The sequence below is a fragment of the Trachurus trachurus genome, assembly GCF_905171665.1.
Source record: "Trachurus trachurus genome assembly, chromosome: 20".
Lineage (NCBI taxonomy): Eukaryota > Metazoa > Chordata > Actinopteri > Carangiformes > Carangidae > Trachurus > Trachurus trachurus.
In genome coordinates, this window is record NC_139911.1 from 6265961 (window position 1) to 6284574 (window position 18614).

Here is an 18614-nt window from a genome sequence, read left to right on the forward strand (position 1 = left end):
TTCATGCTGCTGGCTCCACTACTGTCTCCAGTGATACAAAGAGCTCTGTGTGTGTTCTCCTGCAGGATTTTTGTTCTAATAATTATCAGATGAGGCACCTGAGGGGTTTTTTCTCTGTTATTATATTAAGAATTACCAAAGAATATGATTTTTTTTAATAAACGTGTTTCACATTACATAAGATATACAGTAGTGTGTTGTCTCACTAAAATATCACCTAGAAAGGAGGAGGAAAGGACTAATTCACGACTCCATCTTTCTCTCTCAGTGGGTTTTAAACACAGGCATAATTGGAAATCAGCACTTTTTCTACGAAGCTTCAGATTAAGGGCGAATGTGAGAAGCCAGATGTTTGAGGTCGTCTCGACTCGCAGTTTATCTCTGGTTTTATCTTTCCCCAAATAATAAAACAACTGGGGATTCGTGGGTTATTGTCGCGTTTGACGATGGAGAGAGATAATAAGAAAGAGGAGAGAGACCAGGAAGATGCAGGATTAAAGCCAAAAAAACAAATCAAGACACACAGGTGAAGACAGATTGTTGATTCTTACAGAGTGAGTCTCTCGTCCCATTTCGGACTGGAGGAGCTGTGAGACTTCACTGTGCGGCGCGACTCCCCCTCCGCTGTCACCTCCACATAAATGGTGGTCCCAAACAGGCTTTTCTTCCTCTTGATTTTGGCACAGGAAACTGGCAGCACATGAAACAAGAATCTTAACTTATACATAAACATATTATTTTCTCACTATATATTTAGCATGCTGCTCATTCAAGACACTGTGATTACACAACGGAGCTTCGGAGCGAGCGAGCGAGCGCGTCGCTGTGTTTAAAACATACCAATGGCATGAAGCTGTGACGTTCCTCTGTGGTTATGGCTAGACTCTGCTCTGGATGAGGCCGTGGCCATGTCATACACCACAGTGGGAAACCTTCGAAACCACACACACACACACAAAGTCAGTCACAGTCTACTCAAAAAAGCTATATTTAAAAATAACAGCTGACCAAAGTGTTTTAAAATCAAAATAACGAAACCCACAAAAGCCTCCCCCATTAAAAAACTGTTTAAAAGACACAAACTAATGGAAACATCATCACCACACTGTGTAAATCAAGGGAATAAAGATGTGTTTTACGACAGATTTTAACATTTAAGCCAGTATCACTATCCATCATCACATCCTGATTCTTTCAGTGGGTTTCACATATTTTTTCCAGGGAACACAGGTCGATATAAATAACTTAAATTCAGTTTAACTGTAATCAACAACATTTTAAGCCCTGATTTTTTTTTAAAGATTTTGTATCTTTCACTTTCAAAGGCGAATATATTTGAGGGACCTCTGCTTATAAGGTGGAACAAGATCTTCTTGTATTTTTTCCACCATACAGGGAGCATATGCAGATAAAATGGGATTGGCCCGAGAATAAAACCATGAGGAACTCCACTACTCCATAAGTACAGCTATATATATATATTGCTCCAGGCAAAGAGATGAGGACACTTTGGTCTACTGTGTAAAATACAGCTGTGAGATCTAAAAGAATAACAATGACTGAATCCCTGGAGTCAGTAGCCAATAAAAGATGATTAAAACCATTTAAACGTGCAGATCTATGGCTCTGAAGGGCTTTATAAACCAGACGGGAACACCTCAAGAATGCCGTGTATGCCTAAAAAAAAATATTGCAAATGTAAGCACACATCAAACGCACACGGCAATAAACCCTGAAAATACCCAAATAAGAAACAGGCAAACTCTGCAGGGCTCCAATAAAGCAGAGACGTCTTAGGAGCCGCTCGTATATTCTGCACATTTTGTTAAGCAAATGCTATTAATAGAAGAATTAATCTAAAATTGATCTGAGTCGGCCTCATCCATACTAAAGTAGCCTGGACGTTTCATTATCTGTCCTCATTATACAAGTTTCTGTGGTAATGGGAAGCATTTGGAGGAAAGTAGCTCAACTTTCTCCTTTTCATTTTATGTCCAAAACGTTTTTTTTGTACATTTTAAAAGTTAAATAAACAGAAAAATCATTTATACTCACAATTGGTGTGTGCTGTTAAGACCCTGTGCTTCAGCCTACTCCGTGTCCCATGGTTCCTCTGAAACAGAAAACAGCTCATTTTTAGGTGAAAGCTCAGCGTAACGGCGCCAAACGAGCGACTGATTAAGACACCGGTTTATGAGTTTGTGTCTCATACCATGGCAACAATGGTTTCGCTTCCCCAACATCCAGTAATGATTAGGACACTGTGTTGTGTGTAGTTGCAAAACGGCCGAGATCCTCACCAATCACACCTACACAGAGTATGACTGATGCTTGATTTCTACAGTCACAGTGATAAAGTGAACTATTTCTTCAGTAAAAACCATTTTTGTGCAGCGAAAACATTTTAATGTGACTAATGCTTTTTGTAAATGAACGTCAGCCTCTTCTGTGAGCGCTAGCTTCAACTGAACACACCAATACATTTACAATAAAATTACACTAGAGCAGAACCTACAAATCTTGTTAATTAGTGAAATAAATTTGGTTAAAGGTTAAAATGAATATGTGTCAGTACCATGTGTGGATCTTACTTTGAAAATATGTATATAAAAAAAAAACATTGTTTACATTTTACAAAGCCTGGAGTCCCTAAGTACGTCAGTCTGCGTCACTGATTTCCTCTGGGTGCTCAGAGATATTCCCACGATCACATCCAACTCAGACGAGGGACGTCCTAATTGAGTTTCCATTCATCATCATCGCCAATATAATATTTTATTTTCTTGCAGATCAGGCCCACTTTTGAGCACATTAAAAATCAATTTAAGTAAAATAATTGGGTAATCTTTAATACTTTCTCCCCCCGACTACATCACAGATCTCGATTAATGATTTTCTAAAGTGTTTCAAATCGATTTCTTAATAAAGTTCATTTTGTAAATATTGATCTTACAGATCAGCTCGGGGCTCGGGCCTGCTGCAGATAATAAATTTACTTCAGCATGACTGTGGCCGCCTCACACCGAAGAGCAATGAAGAGCCCGGTGTTTATAAACACACAGGAAGACAACAGGGAGGTTTTCTTTAGTTTGCCAGAAGCCAACAAATAAATGTTGATAACAAAAATCATATAAAAGACCTTTTATCTTCATATTACCAGCATATATTAGTGTATTAGTCATAATGACAACTCTATGCAAAGTCAGAAACCATTAAGTAAATGCAGATATGTTTAAATGCACTCCCCCACACAGTCTAAGTGCGCTAATAGACAACTACCTGCAACATTATCATCAAAGGTCAAAGTCATTAGCTGCTCATCACGTCTTGGTTGTTATGTGGAGTCTGAAAGAGCAAGTTTTCCTAAAATAAAATTCCCCATCTGGCTTTAGACCTCCTCATGCCAGATTAAATCAGACCACCGAACCACCTCTAACAAGGTTGTGATTTAGAGTGTCAATTGTGATTGAGACATTTTATTTATTAACCAATCTAAAATTAAAATCACTGTTGGTTGCAGCACTAAATCTGAATAATAATTAAACTTTCTGTTAATAATATACACAAAGGTCTGAATGCTGTTTTGTTTTCTAAAATGCCTGTTTGCCCTTGAGGAAGAATTTCAATTGCCTCAAATGAAGATAATGAACATTAATTATGTAAAAATCATCACACGCTGAGGTGAGAAAAACAACTCTGAGTTAAAAGAGCAACCTGCACACAATGAAATTTAACCTTGTAGCACAGGTTCCCTTCAGTTGTCCATTTATCATTGTGGGTGACCGGTCGGTTGTGCTGGGCAGCCTGTCGAAGCCAGCGCCGGTGCTACGTATATGGGTGGTTTTGCTTACAAAACAGGGAACGCTCATCTTACTGCCAGACAGTGTGTTTGTGTCTATCTCTGCATAACGCCAAAATGCCAAAGCTTCTTCAGGTGACAGATCTTCAAATGTGGCCTCATAGAAATGGTATTAAAGTCCTCCGATTTCACACACATACCAACATGCACACTCATCATGCCTGCAGTGCACACACACAGTGTTACGGTGGCAGCACCAGGAAACATCTGGCGAGGCCTTGTCATCAGTGGGATTCACGCACACATCCAAGGTTCACAAAAATGAGAAAAGATAAGGATTTGATCAGTTTATGTTGATCACAATTATACACTCTCTCTCTCTCTTTGTGCAACAGTTAATGCTAAATGCATCCAAAGCACTTCAAATTTCCCAAATCACAACAACAAAGGCTCTTTAAACATTAAGTGAAAAGCTCAACCTTTAACTCACAGCTCTCCTTCATCTCAACAACAAACAGGAGCACAACTTTCTTTTATTTATGTTGGCATGACACATCAGCTTCACACAGTGGTGGCAGGCTACAACTCCTGCTGTCCCCACAGCTGCTTTCTTGCTGTTCAAAGGTCAGTGCAACAGAGACAGAGGAAGACCGAGAGAAAACACAAACGTAGTATAATTTGGAGCCAACCGGGCCGGCATAATGTAAAGTTTATGCTCCTTTCCAGTTATGGCACCAATATATTTCATATGTTGCATCCGCTATGCAGAAATCCTTCATTTTTAACTTCAACAATATACACACACAATATCTCATAATGACAAAGCTGAATTTTAGACAGTTTTTCCAACACTACTTAAAAGGAAAATCTGAAATGTCGGCAATCGGTGCCATGCAAAGTGGCAAATCTCCTGGGCTAGATGGTTTCCCAACCGAATTTTTCAAAAAGTTTTCCAACCAGTTATCTCCCTTGTTATTGTTAGTGTTCGAAGAATCCTTAGTCACTAATTCCTTGCCCCTAACTATGCGTCAAGCAGTCATCTCTTTATTACTTAAAAAGGATATAAAAAAAACTCAATTGCAGCTCATATCGTCCTGTCTCGCTGCTGAATACAGACGCAAAGATTCTTGCAAAGATTTTGGCGCGTCGTCTTGAAAAAAATCGCTATTCATTTCACTCATACATGTTCGAAATAAATCAAAGCAACGCAAAATGACACTTTGTTGTGACACTTGAACTTAACCTCAGGTGCCTCCCATTTCTCCTAAATACCTTTCAGATTTTTACCTGTGGTAAAAAATCAGCTGATCAGGACTGAAAGGCACCCGACCGGACCAAGGTCTCGCAGCGCATATCGGTGCAATAATCAAACCATAAAGTCTGGAACAACCAGGACGCCTTAGAGCCAAACCCAACCATTAAAAGGGAAGAAGAGCCATTGTAAGAGAGGTCACCAAGAATTCAATGATCACTCTGGCTGAGCTCCAGAGATCCTGTTGGGAGATACAGAAACTTCCAGACTAAAAAAAAAACATCACTGCAGCACATGACAGGAGTTTGCAAATAATGACCTGAAGAATTCAGACTGTAAGAAATAAGATTCTCTGTCCTGGTGGAAACCCAAGATTGAACTGTTTCTGAATCCTAAGCGCCATGTCCGCAGGAAACAAGGCACCCCCTCATGACCTGTCCCAGCACTGAAGCATGATGGTGGCAGCATCATCAGGCTGGCGGCTGTTTTTCAGCAGCAGGGACACAGACAGAGAGAGAGAGAGAGACTGGACTGGAGAGAGCTGAACAGAGAAAACTGCAGAGATATCCTCTCTTTCTGAAAACCTGATCGAGAGCACTCAGGACCTCAGACAAGAGCCAGAGATTCACCTTGCAACAGGACAATGACCTTAAAGCCCAGAGCCAAGACAAAACAGGAGTGGCTTTGGGGAAACGGTCACTAGTAGTGTCCTTAAATGGCCCGGTCAGAGCCCAACCGTCAAACTGAGTGGACGGGCACAAAAGAGTGGCAGAAAATCTTAATGTGCAAAGCTTGTCTCGTTATACTGAGGGAATTATATCAATATTTATGTTAATAGGATATTTCTGCTTTTCCTTTTTAACAAATTTGCAAACTAAATCTGTTTGGGCTTGTTATTATTTGTGTATTGTGCGTGAATTGCAACATAACAAGATGTGAAGGGAAGGAAAAAAAAAAGTGATGGGGTTGGAATACTTTCTGAGCGCATTGTGTACAGATGTGACATCCTGATCTGCCAAACCAGGACGCAGACTAATGGACCTGAAATACAATAGGCTGAAAAACCTTCAGCGTCTACTGAAAGTCCTGTTTGACCATTTCTCTTTGCATAGCCTCAAAAGGGGGAATGTAATAAGACAACACGGCCCGGTCTTAATCGATTGGCAATACACAATCACATCCTGTCCATGTTATTATCAAGGTTACTCTCCTGTGGTTCATTGTGATCAAAACTGTTACTGCCAAGTCAAACAGTAACTGTGCAAGTGTTATATTGTTCGTGTACAGTATTTATAGAAGGGGCGCTACTGATATGTGGTGGCAATGCTGTATTAAATAGCAGTGTGCCTGCCTGCCTCATGACAGCCCCGTGTTTACCTGAGACCTGAGTCTTAACTTAGACCCCAGTTGTGCGTGATCAAAGTATGGTTAAAATCAAAACTGTTTTTTCTTTCTATTATTATTGTTATGATCATGAAACTTGTTTGCTCTATTTTTTTTATTTTTTTATTGTTGATCATATGCTCTGTGTTTTAAGAAAAGCCACCTACAGTATGGACTGGTGTTGAAAATTAGCAGGTGTGCTACTATACACACCCAAGCAAAGCATCTGGTCTGTCCACTGGATCAGTCTCGATGTACTTGTGATGTCCATAGCAAATAAAATAAATATAACATAACATGACCACAGTGAGAGGGAGAGACAACTTGCAGTTGCATCAATATCACCTCAAGATGACAAACTTTAGTAAAACAAAAACCATGACTTGCTGAATTATTGACTCTGCACGCAAGAAATATCCACAGGCCCTATTACCCCCCACAACAACAGCCTGTTATATGAAACTGATCATAAACACAAACTCTTACGTGATTAAGGCACACTGGGCTAATCCACTGACAGGCTAAGGTTAGCTAAATACAAAAAATAAGCACCACAACAAGTTAAGAGATAACAACAGGGCTTCATGTGGTAAAAGACAAAAAAAAACGTATCCAGTGTTTCCAGTGTAAACTTGTGTTTGTATAGATGCAGCAGCATGGCAATAATGTATTTAATAGCAGTGTGCCTGCCTCATGACAGGCCCGTGTTTACCTGAGACCTGAGTTTTAACTTGGACCCGAGTTGTGCCGTGACCACAGAGAAGAGAGAGACACCTTGCAGATGCGACATGTCAACACCACCTCAAGATGACAAAATTTAGTAAAAGGATAAAACCATGACTTGCTGAATTACTGACTTATTGGCACACAAAGATATCAACGGGCCCACATATGCCCCGTAACAGCCGCCTGTTATTATATTAAACGAAAACACTGATCATAAACACAAACTCTGACGTGATTAACGCACACTGGGCTAACTTTGGATAATCCACTGACAGGCTATGGTTAGCAAAATTAATATATAAATAAGCACCACAACAAGTTAACAGGGCTTCGTGTGGTAAAAGACAAAAAAATAAGGGTATCCAGTGTTTGGTAAACTTGTGTTTGCATAGGTGCAGCAGCATCTGTCACACAAAGCTAACTGCATACAGCAGGCTAACTGCCAAAGCTAAAGTAAAGCTAACTGATCCATTAGCCAGTTAGCTTCAGAGATAAACCACAGAAACGCACTGTTACCCTGGTAACTAGCTGAAAGCAGACGGTTAAACACACGGTTATGTCTGCGTACAAACGAAACTCTCACTCTGTGTGTTTGTCTGTGTCTGTACGTGTGTTTGGTTTGATCGCAGGTCCGGCTAGTTTAGCCAGCTGACGTTACGTTATAAAGTTAGCCAAGTTAGCTGCTAGCCGGCGTGCTAACTAGCCTCCGTGATGCTAACATGCTAACAGTCCGCCATCACGGCAAACAGCGGCGCTTATCTAGTCACACAAACAGTTTTTTCTTGCTTCGTGTGAATTCACTCTTGACATTAACGTCGGTGACATTCGTGTTTGTTTTTTTAAAGTCACGTAACCAGGTGTGTTTTTATTTACCTTGCCCTCTCCGCTCCTGTCTCCCACTCTCTCCGGCTCTCCCTGCGCCTCTCAAAGCGTTACGGTTGTCGGCGAAATACCCAACCGGACAGGCAGGCCCCGCAGTCCGCTACGGTTCTCTTGCCATCGCTGTCTGTGCTGGCGCTGCTGCTGGAGCCTCCGACCAACAGCGCGCCACCCCCAAATACTGCTGTGTAATAACACACAGGACAAGACAGGAGTTGGCTCTCAGACAACACTTTTAGATATAGATGCCAACGACAATCTGTTATTTTAAACCAAAAACACTTATCTAAACATGTAAAAAAAAAAAAAAAAAAAAAATTGAAGTGCAGAACATTATGGGACAAGGGGAAATTACAGAACAAAATACAATTTATATTGAGTGAGCAGGCATATTGAGGGGTGTTGAATTTGTTGGGAATAATAATTTAAAAAAAAAGATAGAGAGAATGAACAGTGTGGAGTAGTGTTTGGAGCAGGGGTGGGCTAACTTTTTGGCTCAAGGGCCACAATGAGAGTTCAAAGGGCTTTTATTCTGAAATCCCACATCAGATTGACCTGATTTTTTCTGGGTGTCATCCTGGGGTCAAGTACTATCAGTCTGAAGTGGAATGGTTGAGTAATAACGGGTAGTTTTTAAGAAATATGATTCCTAATGTACGTAGGATACAGTGAAATATGGAAGTTCAAAGGGCTTTTATACTGAAATGCCAAATCAAATTGGCCTGATTTTTTCTGGATATCATCCTGGGGTCAAGTACTATCAGTCTGAAGTGGAATGGTTGAGTAATAACTGGTAGTTTAAAAAAAAACAAAAAAACAATCTTACTGTACATAGAGGCCAGTCAAATTTAAAAGTTTAAAGGGCTTTTATTCTGAAATTCCACATCTGATTGACTTGATTTTTTCTGGGTGTCATCCTGAAGTCTAGTACTACCAGTCTGGGGTAGTTTAAACAAAAAACAAACAAACAAAAAACAATTAATCCTACTGTACACAGAAACAGTGAAATATGGAAGTTCAAAGGGCTTTTATTCTGAAATTCCACATCAGATTGACCTGATTTTTTCTGGGTGTCATCCTGAGGTCAAGTACTATCAGTCTGAAGAGGAATGGTCAAGTAATAACGAGTACTTAAAAAAAAAAAAAAAATTAATCCTACTGTAGAGTACAGTCAGTCCAGTTAGCAAATTGTACCAATGTTTTATTGAAAATCTTGTGTTATTTTTTGCCCATGGTTAGTAGCGATGAGGATGAATGTTTGAAGATGTTTTGGGGTTGATGAAGAGAAGAGGTCACCACTCACCAAGCAAGCAGGGCTATGGGTGGGAGAGGGTAGGATGCTGAGGCTGAGGATCTTACTGTAGCTCTCCCATGACCTCCGACCAAATCTGTCAGACTGGATGGGCAGTACCAGAGTGCATGGGGTAATTATCTATAATGGTTGGACAACAGTGCGTTCATTTATAATCACACCACATGGGTGCATTAGTGCCATAAATTCAGACTAATAATGACTTTTTTTTCTTCTTTTAATTAGGCTAATTTATTCTCAAAATAGATCATTTTATTTTTCAAACTACTGCAGCAGTACTAGTCCATTGTCGCACTCGAAAGGCCTGCTTCATTTCACTTCACAAATTGTGGTTTATGTTTGAGTGATACAGTGGTTCCCAGCCTGGAGGGTCAGGAACCAAGTGGGTCCCAAAAATAAATATGAATAGTCACAAGATGAAAAAACAAGAGAGAAAACAAATACTTTCTGTTACTGAAAAGTGTATTTATAGTGTATTATGTGAGCCTTTTCCTCTTGGCTTCTATTATTATGATGAAATATTGAATAATATGAACTCTGATTCGTTTTCAATAAAACACTGCATAATTAATTACCGATAATTAAAGAGTTATTTTTACACATTTAGTGTGTCAGTTCATGATTCCTTAGATACACCTTTTTACCCAGGATCATTTGGGATCATTCAACAAAAGCATGGCGTGTGTACACTCTAAATCCCCAAGTAAACATGTTTGAAATCCATTGTTTAGAGGGAGGTTTATACAGTTAATCTGTCAGTTTCTGGGCCAAAACCACATGATAAGTTGTTATGGATATTAATTGTTGGCCTCTTTTATTTCCAAATAACATTTCAGCCAAAGCTTGTGTGTATTAGATAAATAATCCATCTGCAAATTCTGACAAATTTTGACTGAAGTTGAAAGCAGGCTCCACCAACAACCTCAATAGTTATTCTTTATGATCTAAGCCAAGTCAATAATAATTATGTCGACTACTCTCAGTCAAGATTTACTTACTTTACAAGTCTGGCTAATGCAAAACCATGTTCTCACTCTGACAAATGATTTTGGATTTTAAATTATGACTGCTGAGCATGCAGGGCAACATGGATACACTTATCTTAGTTGATAATAACCATCAACCAAACGATAGTATATATAGGCAATTTGGATTCTTTCCTCTTCTTTTTTTTTTAAAGAAAGAAGAAATGTTTTAAAATAGTTCGGATAGCTCTCAAGTCAGGGTGAGAGCCTTTGGTCCATTGGCAGAATCTGGTCAACTCTGATTGGTTGCAATCACCACTAGATGTCACACATAGTCCTCTAAACTAAAGTAGATCCAGTATTACTGATAATGATGGACAGGTGAGACTGATCAAGGCAGGGTAGGCAACCATATACACATTAAACACACATACAGGAGTTAATAATCTGAAATGAGAGGAGAGGTAACCCTACAAGGAGCCCTGTCTATATTTGGCAAAATATGACACAGTCACAGAACCTATAGAACAGTATTTTATACAGGCAAATATACAAAGAATATACTTTGTGTGGGGAAAACAACACAAAAAAACCTTTATGGCACATACAGGTTTCAAACCACAGAGTTATGACCAGCTCAGGTGACCAGCAGAGGGCACCAAAGTACACGTATAGAAATTTCACCACACTTGCAATTATGGACTTTACAGTAGCTGGACATACATACATGTAAGTGACTCTACATTTTACCCCAATAGTCTACACACAATCTGTATACACAATATACTTAAAACGGTGTAGTTATATGAAGTCAGAATGTGCATTCGCTTGAAATGTGTTTGTTTCAGTCCCACTGAATATTAAACAGATGGACTTTTTTTTTTTTTACTGAGGCCAGGATATCCCAAAAGAGAAAATTCAGTGACATAATTTGCTTTACTGGATTCCTGCAGCGCTACCAGTCAAATCATTACCCACAACTTCCAGGATAATACTGACGATGAGGATCTGGAGGGATTATTAGTCCTTATAAAACTTTTTTTAGACCCATGTCTTCCTCTAATAAACAAGTGTCTCGTTATACTTCTTTGATCTCCTGTCAAAAAGAGAAGAAAAAAAAACACACTAGGTAAATAAACAAATAGCCCTGTCATTACATGACGTAGGCCAACACAAATCTTGCATTGCCATTGTGAATTTCTCATGTCTTATGATCTTTGTTTCCATATCTCACATTTACAATCGCTGTGGATTTATGATCAAGCAATGGTGGACATACAGTAGGGATATAACCACCTAGGCAAGCTGTGCAGTTCATACTTTGTGAAACCATAATATTTAGGTTAACTTGAGTGTGTCAGAGAACTGTTGACCCTATACAATTCTTTTCAAAGCCATGTTTTCTTTGTTATTGTATTTGATCGATTGTAGAGGGTATGCATTGATGCCACTTTCTTTTTCACAATGCTGATGACGTCAACAACATGAAATGAAAAAACAAACTCAACAATGCTGCCCCTGCGACTAAGGTGTCAACTTAAGGAAAGCACATGAGTAAGGAATTTGCTTTGATGCATGGTATGGGTCGATGGATAGCCTATGCTTTTTCCAGGGTTGTTACAATAATAATTTGTGATCAAAGGGACCGGTACCTGATATGTGGAATCGATACACACAAAACTACTCCTAGAACTCACTGCAGCGTTTAGGTGTTTCTATCATTTTGTCCCCATCCATTAATGTCAAATAAAGAAGCCTCTGTACAGTATATGAAGAGGAAGAAGTGGAGCCTATAGCCTCTGAGCATGTATGTTAATTTGAGAGGATAACAAACTCTGAGGTGCAAAATGTTCTGGCCAAAAACACTACCTGTCAAACTGAGTCACTGATGTGACTTCTCACTTACATTATTCATCATTCATCATCTTATCTTGCTCCTAGGACATGTAAACTCCCCTGGCCTGGGGGAAGATACCTGCTCTGAGTCCATGAGACAAAACACACTGCTTTCCCATGGTGCCGTCTCCTATGTTCCCTCAGCCCTATGTTCCCACTGGACTCTCTCTACCTATCTGGACTCTATCTATCTGGCCTGTCTAGCCTCTACCTGGTCTTTTTACTATACTTAACCAACTCCTTTGCCTAAACCCAACCAATGGTGGGACCAAAGGGCTGTGGGAACATAGGGCCTCATTTTCAGTGACAACAAAAGTTAGAAATGTGGGAACATAGGGCTGTGGGAACATAGGAATGACCCCTCCTTAAGCACACTAGTTCCTCAGGAATGGAACAAGGAAAAACTGAGAATGAACTGGGGATGAACCTGAATCTCCATGATGATGTGTGTTGTCTTGGCAAACTGTCCTCAGTTTGAGCTAAATGAAAACAAGAATGATGAAATACATTGCAGAATCTAGATGCTTTGTGTCGCGCAGCGCTGTATTTTTTCTCAACAACAGCTCTTTTGATCGACTTCAAGGTGTATTGGTGAGGACCCAAGGAAGGACAACTGTCAGGTCTTTTGAGAGAGTAGATGGTCTTGAGAAAACACCAAATTTATCTACAGATTACTTGAAATTAGAAAGGAATGAGCAGGTCCATCCATCTATCATCCATCCATCCATTTTCTGCCACTTACCCAGGTCTGGGACATGGTGGTATAGTTATGGTTAAGAGAGGTATCCTAAGATTTCCCAGCTCTCTCTGGGTGATCCTGAGGTGTTACTTGGCCAGATGACATTATGTAATCTCTGTAGTGTGTTCTGGGTGAGGTCTACTCTAGGGCCTCCTACCTACCTAGAAGGCACCCAAACCACCACAACTGGCCTGTTTGGATTTGGTTGGAACTCCAAGCATTCTTTGGATGTCAGAGCTCCTTGATCTACGTATCTCTAAGGCCAGCCACCCTGCAGAGGAAACTTATTTCAATTTCTTGCATGTGCCATCTTGTTTGTTTGGAGTCCAAAGACTTTAGGAGGTGAGGAAAGAAAGATAGATAGATGTTGGCTTCCAGCTCAGGTTCCTTCTTGAACTGTATACAGCTGCTTGGTACAACCCCTTGCCTTATCGGCTTGTCCATCTCCATGTCCTACTGCCATCCTGCACTTCATTTATTCATGAGCACAGATGGACTCTGCATTGTGGGTTTGCAACACCGCACTTGTTGTTTTGTAGTGATTTGTCGGACAAACTAAAAAGACAGGAAGCAAACATTTTGTACTCTAGCTAGAGGGGAGGAAAACTCTGGGAATGGGACAGGGCGAGGGAGGATGTTAAGCCCACTTCCTTTGCTTCGAAATAAATTAAAACCAAATGTCAATTTTTTTTTGGCAGTTCATCTGGGTAATTTGCGGTTTTCCCCGTTAATATGAGGGGAGACAACCTCCAGAGGCAAACATGTTATGTGGAAATGAACGCTGCTGATGTGACCTGAACGGACCTAACTAACGACCGTCGTCATAATTATATTGTGCAAATTTATTTTTGGCAACCTCTTTACTGACCACATTTAAATCTTATCTTCTTGGTTTGGCTTTTTCTTGTTTTAAAAGCCTTTTATATGCATTCTGCCTCTTATACGACTGTTTTTATAGTTTTTATGTGTAATTTTGTCTTTAATTTCCTTGCTTTTAATGTTTTCATGACTTTATCACTTAGTTTAAAATGCTGCTATTAATGTTTATGTCAGTGGTCCTGATTATTTTGGAAGAACAGACTGTGGTTTGTGTGTGTGTGTGTGTGTGTGTGTGTGTGTGTGTGTGTGTGTGTGTGTGTGTGTGTGTGTGTGTGTGTGTGTGTGTGTGTGTGTGTTACACTCCACAGCACCCCTAAAGAAGGTCGTTAATTCTTGGGTAAATTAAGGTAACATCCAGTACAGACAAATCCAACTGTGAGGTTGCACCTGTGGGGGAAATGTCCTAAGGAAGCTTAAAAGAAGCGATTTCCTAGTGCAATCAAAACCCGCAGTGCATTTGTTTCTGTCAGATCGAAAGTCACCATTTCATAAAGTACACAAAAGATTCTTACTTGATTCTTTGCAATTTTAATGTATCTGATATTTACTTTTTCAACTTCAATCTTAATGTTTTATCTTTAATGTATTTAGGCCTGTCTCTATGGTGCTATACAAAATAAATGGGCCTTGTTCCTCAATTTAACTTTGAGGTAAAAGCGTTACAAGTGTGATAACTTCAGCTGCTGCAATATAAACAGCTGTATAAATAAATACCAAATGGATGGCAGCACACAGTTCACCATGTCTTAACAAATGAATTAATGACTGTAGATGGGTACATAAAAATACACTTAAAATATGTGGGCCATACCAATACTTAAACAATGGAATACATTCATGAATAAATAGAGATACACATTCATGCATATGATTTCATTGATCAAATATTTAAGACCAGAGTTAATTTCAATGAACAGTTACTTCATGATCAGTCTACATTTTCAAATATATATTGAATTGTGCAGATAAACTGTATTCTTACAGTTTATATTGTATTCTCTGTCATTTTCTTTTCATGCACACATGCACTGACTTTGCCTCTAAATCCCAGTCCAAAGGTTTGGGGTTCAAACCCCATCTCTGACACCTGAACTACGAAGTAAGATCAGTTAGTAGTAAGTCTGTGGCCTACTTTTCACCAGGGTCACTACTAAAATTGCACATCTAGCCTGCTCTGGGACAGGTCATGTTCAAGACAACAGATCATTGTGTCTCAAACCTACTGTACTGACGAATGCAGTCTTAGCAAATGGCATCACCATTCACAGAAGATCCTGTGGAGCTCAGTTCACAGGGAAAGGGTCTCTGAGGAAAGCAAGAGTGAACCTGGTTGGTGCAGAGGGCCAGCTTGTGGAGGCACCTCCTGTCTTCTTTATTTTATTTTGGCTGGATCACAACAGTAGGGTCAACCTTATAAATGTGAATGTCCATGACTGACTGTCTGTCAGAAGGTGAAGTGTCGACCAGCGTTGAACTATCAAATTCATTAGAGGACTGTCTACAGCATCTCGTCTTCTTGACATTTTGGACAAACTTTGACTTTGTCTTAAAACTTTATCACTTTCTCTCTGAGTGATCTGAAGTCATGGCAGTCTGTTTCTTCTTTGTGTGTATTGTGTTGTACTGCATATGACTGGGACAAACTGCGTCACTGCTTTGTTCTCCGCTAATCCAGCACTATTGGATTCCTTCTTACAAATTAATTGTTTTTGACAAAGAATCAACCCAACATCTCCACATGCAGCTGCTTAAATGGTTTATATAAAAAAATATATGTAATATATGTAAAAGACCTGTTGACAGATATAGCGGAAACATAAATAAAACATAAATTGACATCTACCGCCATAATTTCTATGTACTGTATGTCAAGGAAGAATCTTGAATCCAACCATTTTACAAACTGCATATAGAGACAGAAGGATTTTAGTGACACTTATTCAAAAATACTGACATAAAGTAATGTAAAGAAATTGAACATTTGAAGTGCGGACAGACAGCAGCAGAGTGATGCAGCTGCTCCACACACAACACAGGTCAGGCAGTGTATTCCCAGCATTAGGCATAGTGCAGCCAGATAATTACAGGACATCCAAGTTATGTTGAACTCTTGTTTCATCGTAAACGTTCCCTTTTAAATGGCAATTCTTCAAATTCTTGGGCTGAATGGCTTTAAAGTTCATCTTGTATTTGTCTTCTTGCCTTCATACTGTCCGTTCGTCCTCCGGCAGAAGCAGATAGCATTGAAGAAGCGGCAATGGCATACTGTGTTTGGTTCACAGCAGCCAGCCTGGGGTAAACAGCTTTGTGTTACGTGCGAACATGTTAACTTCTCAGATGTGGGTTTCACCTGATGAAGAGCAGGAGTAGGAAGGGCACGGGGAGCAGGAGCAGGAGTAGGAGGAGGAGGAGGAGGAGGAGGAGGAGGGCGAGCGCGAAGCCGAGGGCGAATTTGAGATGCAGGGACCGCTCTGGATTTCTGTAAATTGGAGAGAACAGGAAGAGAGAGCATCAACTTCAGTCTGGCTTATCTGAATGTTTTTCTTTCAACAAAAAGGTCTATGTTTTGTTCACTTAAAGATACAAACAATTTTGAATCTGCTATTGTTCAAACAGGCACAATTATTGTTAGCTTAATGTTTTCATTGTGCACATGATCGACAGAAGGTTAAACCTCCAGCTTACCGGCACACTCTGCCGTTCGTATTGTCCTCTCCTTGCAAACAGGGGCCTCAGTCTGCCTTGGCGGGAAGACCCTCCTGAAATAACATTAAGACAATGTGAGTAGGTCACTCGAACTACTGCCTCATGGTTGCACACCTCCACTGACCACCCAAGTTGTAGGAAATAAGGTCACAAGCTCCTTTTTCTGAGTGACAAGCTGTGAATAATGGCCAGAAGTGTTTTTGCAGAACATTTTGTTGTCACAGCAAAGCTGACCTTTGACTTTTCGAGTATGAAATCCCAGAGTTTTTAGTTTTTTTTAGTTTAGTGATCTTGATCTTTGACCACCAAAATCTGAGTTATGAGTTAGGTTGTGCTCCTCTGAACAAAATGTATTATCAAATGCAAGTCAATGTTTTTGAACAAATGGCAAATTGAAAAAACCCAAAGTCATAATCTTAAACCGTCTCTCTCTCTTTATTTTCATATTGGAATCAAGGCACAAAATAATTTTAGTGATGAACCTGCTGGGACGCAGTTGTTGCAAAGTGTTTTTAAAATGTTCATAGGTAAAACATGTAGTAACCCCAGGCCATTATCACTTATTTAGGCTTTAACTGAAAATATGAATAGTGTATAAATGTATGTAATTTACAGCCAACAGTTTAACTTTTCCGGTTGAAATGAATCAGACCCAGTTGTGACAACCGGTTGAACTTCTTTTGAAGCGCTAAACCAAGCCATTAGAAGATCTCTGCAGATAAGCAACCACGGAAACCACATGTCCTACTCAAGCAGGAAACCCTGAGAATGACAAGATAATTAACAAACCCAAAAGGCAGCCAGTTGTAGAGAGGTGACAATGATGCCTGAGGGCCTTGCCGTCTTTAGTAAGGCTTCACCATTAAATCCTACTGTCCCATTTGATGGATACGTTCTGGCAGTGTTTACCTGCCACATGAAGTGATGAATGAGAAAAGTCTCAGTTAGAAGGAATGTTGAATTCAGTAATTTAGAGCAGCGTTGCTCACAAAAGGATGTCAACAGCCTATTACAGATGTGCATGCAAACACACACAAACAATAAATTATAGTCTTTTTTCTCTCATCTCATTGAATTTTATTATCCTTGACGCCTTGGTAATAAAGTTCACCTGACATTCACGCTGGGAAAACATCCTGAATTTAAAGTGTGTCAGCTGTACATAACATAAGAACACCGTGTGCCTCTTTCAGGTCATGTTGTACCAGCCTGACGTTTTAAGGTTTCCCTCTTTTGAGGGCTTTGATTATACGTCTGTGACTAACAGTAAGTTATAACTTTACAGGGAGCATTCAGAAGTAAATCTGGACGTCATGCATAAATCTGTCACTGAAAACATCTCGAAATACACTGAACACTTGTAAACCTGACAGCGGTGAAGGAAGATCTGATCACTCCTCAGATTAAGAAGAGTGAATATGCCTCATTCAAAAAATGTATATCTTAATTACATTAATTTGCAAGAGTAAACAATATGATTTTGCTAATTTCTCCAGTAGGAAGCTGAACCAACAGATCTTGTTTGGGTATGGAAAGTCTGACACAGATTCCCTTCCAAAAATGATTAATTTTAGTAGTAGGCTACAATTTAATAGGACAAAAAGACTGTTCCATGTGGCCATTTGATATGAAAAGTTTATTCATTGAATTTACAGAAAATGTGCCGTTTGTATAATCTTCATCACAACATTAGACTTAGGTCATATCACACAGCTCACACCAAACCCCATTGAAAAAAAGAAAGAAAAAAGAAAAGTGAAGTAGAGTTACCTGCAACTCCAGCAGGTGGCAATATTTCTAATCATTTTAGTCCATACATTTCTGCATCTGATATTTGTAAGCAGTACTTTTCAATTCCTTACCATCAGTGAAATAAGTGAAATAGGTCATATTAGAACTGACTGACTTTAAATGAGTTTTCTCCCATGCAAAACTTATAAGCAGTCATCAGTCTGTAAACAATACCTCAGCGGTTCTGTGCATTTTGGCCAGGACAAGTTTTATCTTGACAGACCCTGATGCTGTCCAGATCAAGGCAGTTCTTGGTACCCATTTCCAGACTCATGAAGAAGTCCAAG

General features: G+C 39.7%; 1 protein-coding gene across 1 annotated transcript in view; it reads right to left on the reverse strand.

Moving 5' to 3' along the window:
- The window catches only part of wwp1 (WW domain containing E3 ubiquitin protein ligase 1), a 32410-nt gene extending 24213 nt beyond the window's left edge, over positions 1-8197 (reverse strand). Inside the window, exons 1-4 of the mRNA XM_083995866.1 lie at positions 8034-8197; positions 2056-2113; positions 841-932; positions 552-690 (exon numbers count right to left, since the gene is read on the reverse strand). Of these exons, the coding sequence (XP_083851992.1) occupies positions 552-690; positions 841-910 (209 nt within the window). The 5' untranslated portion in view covers positions 911-932; positions 2056-2113; positions 8034-8197. The remainder of the gene's footprint in view (positions 1-551; positions 691-840; positions 933-2055; positions 2114-8033) is intronic.
- Positions 8198-18614: the final 10417 nt, after the last annotated feature.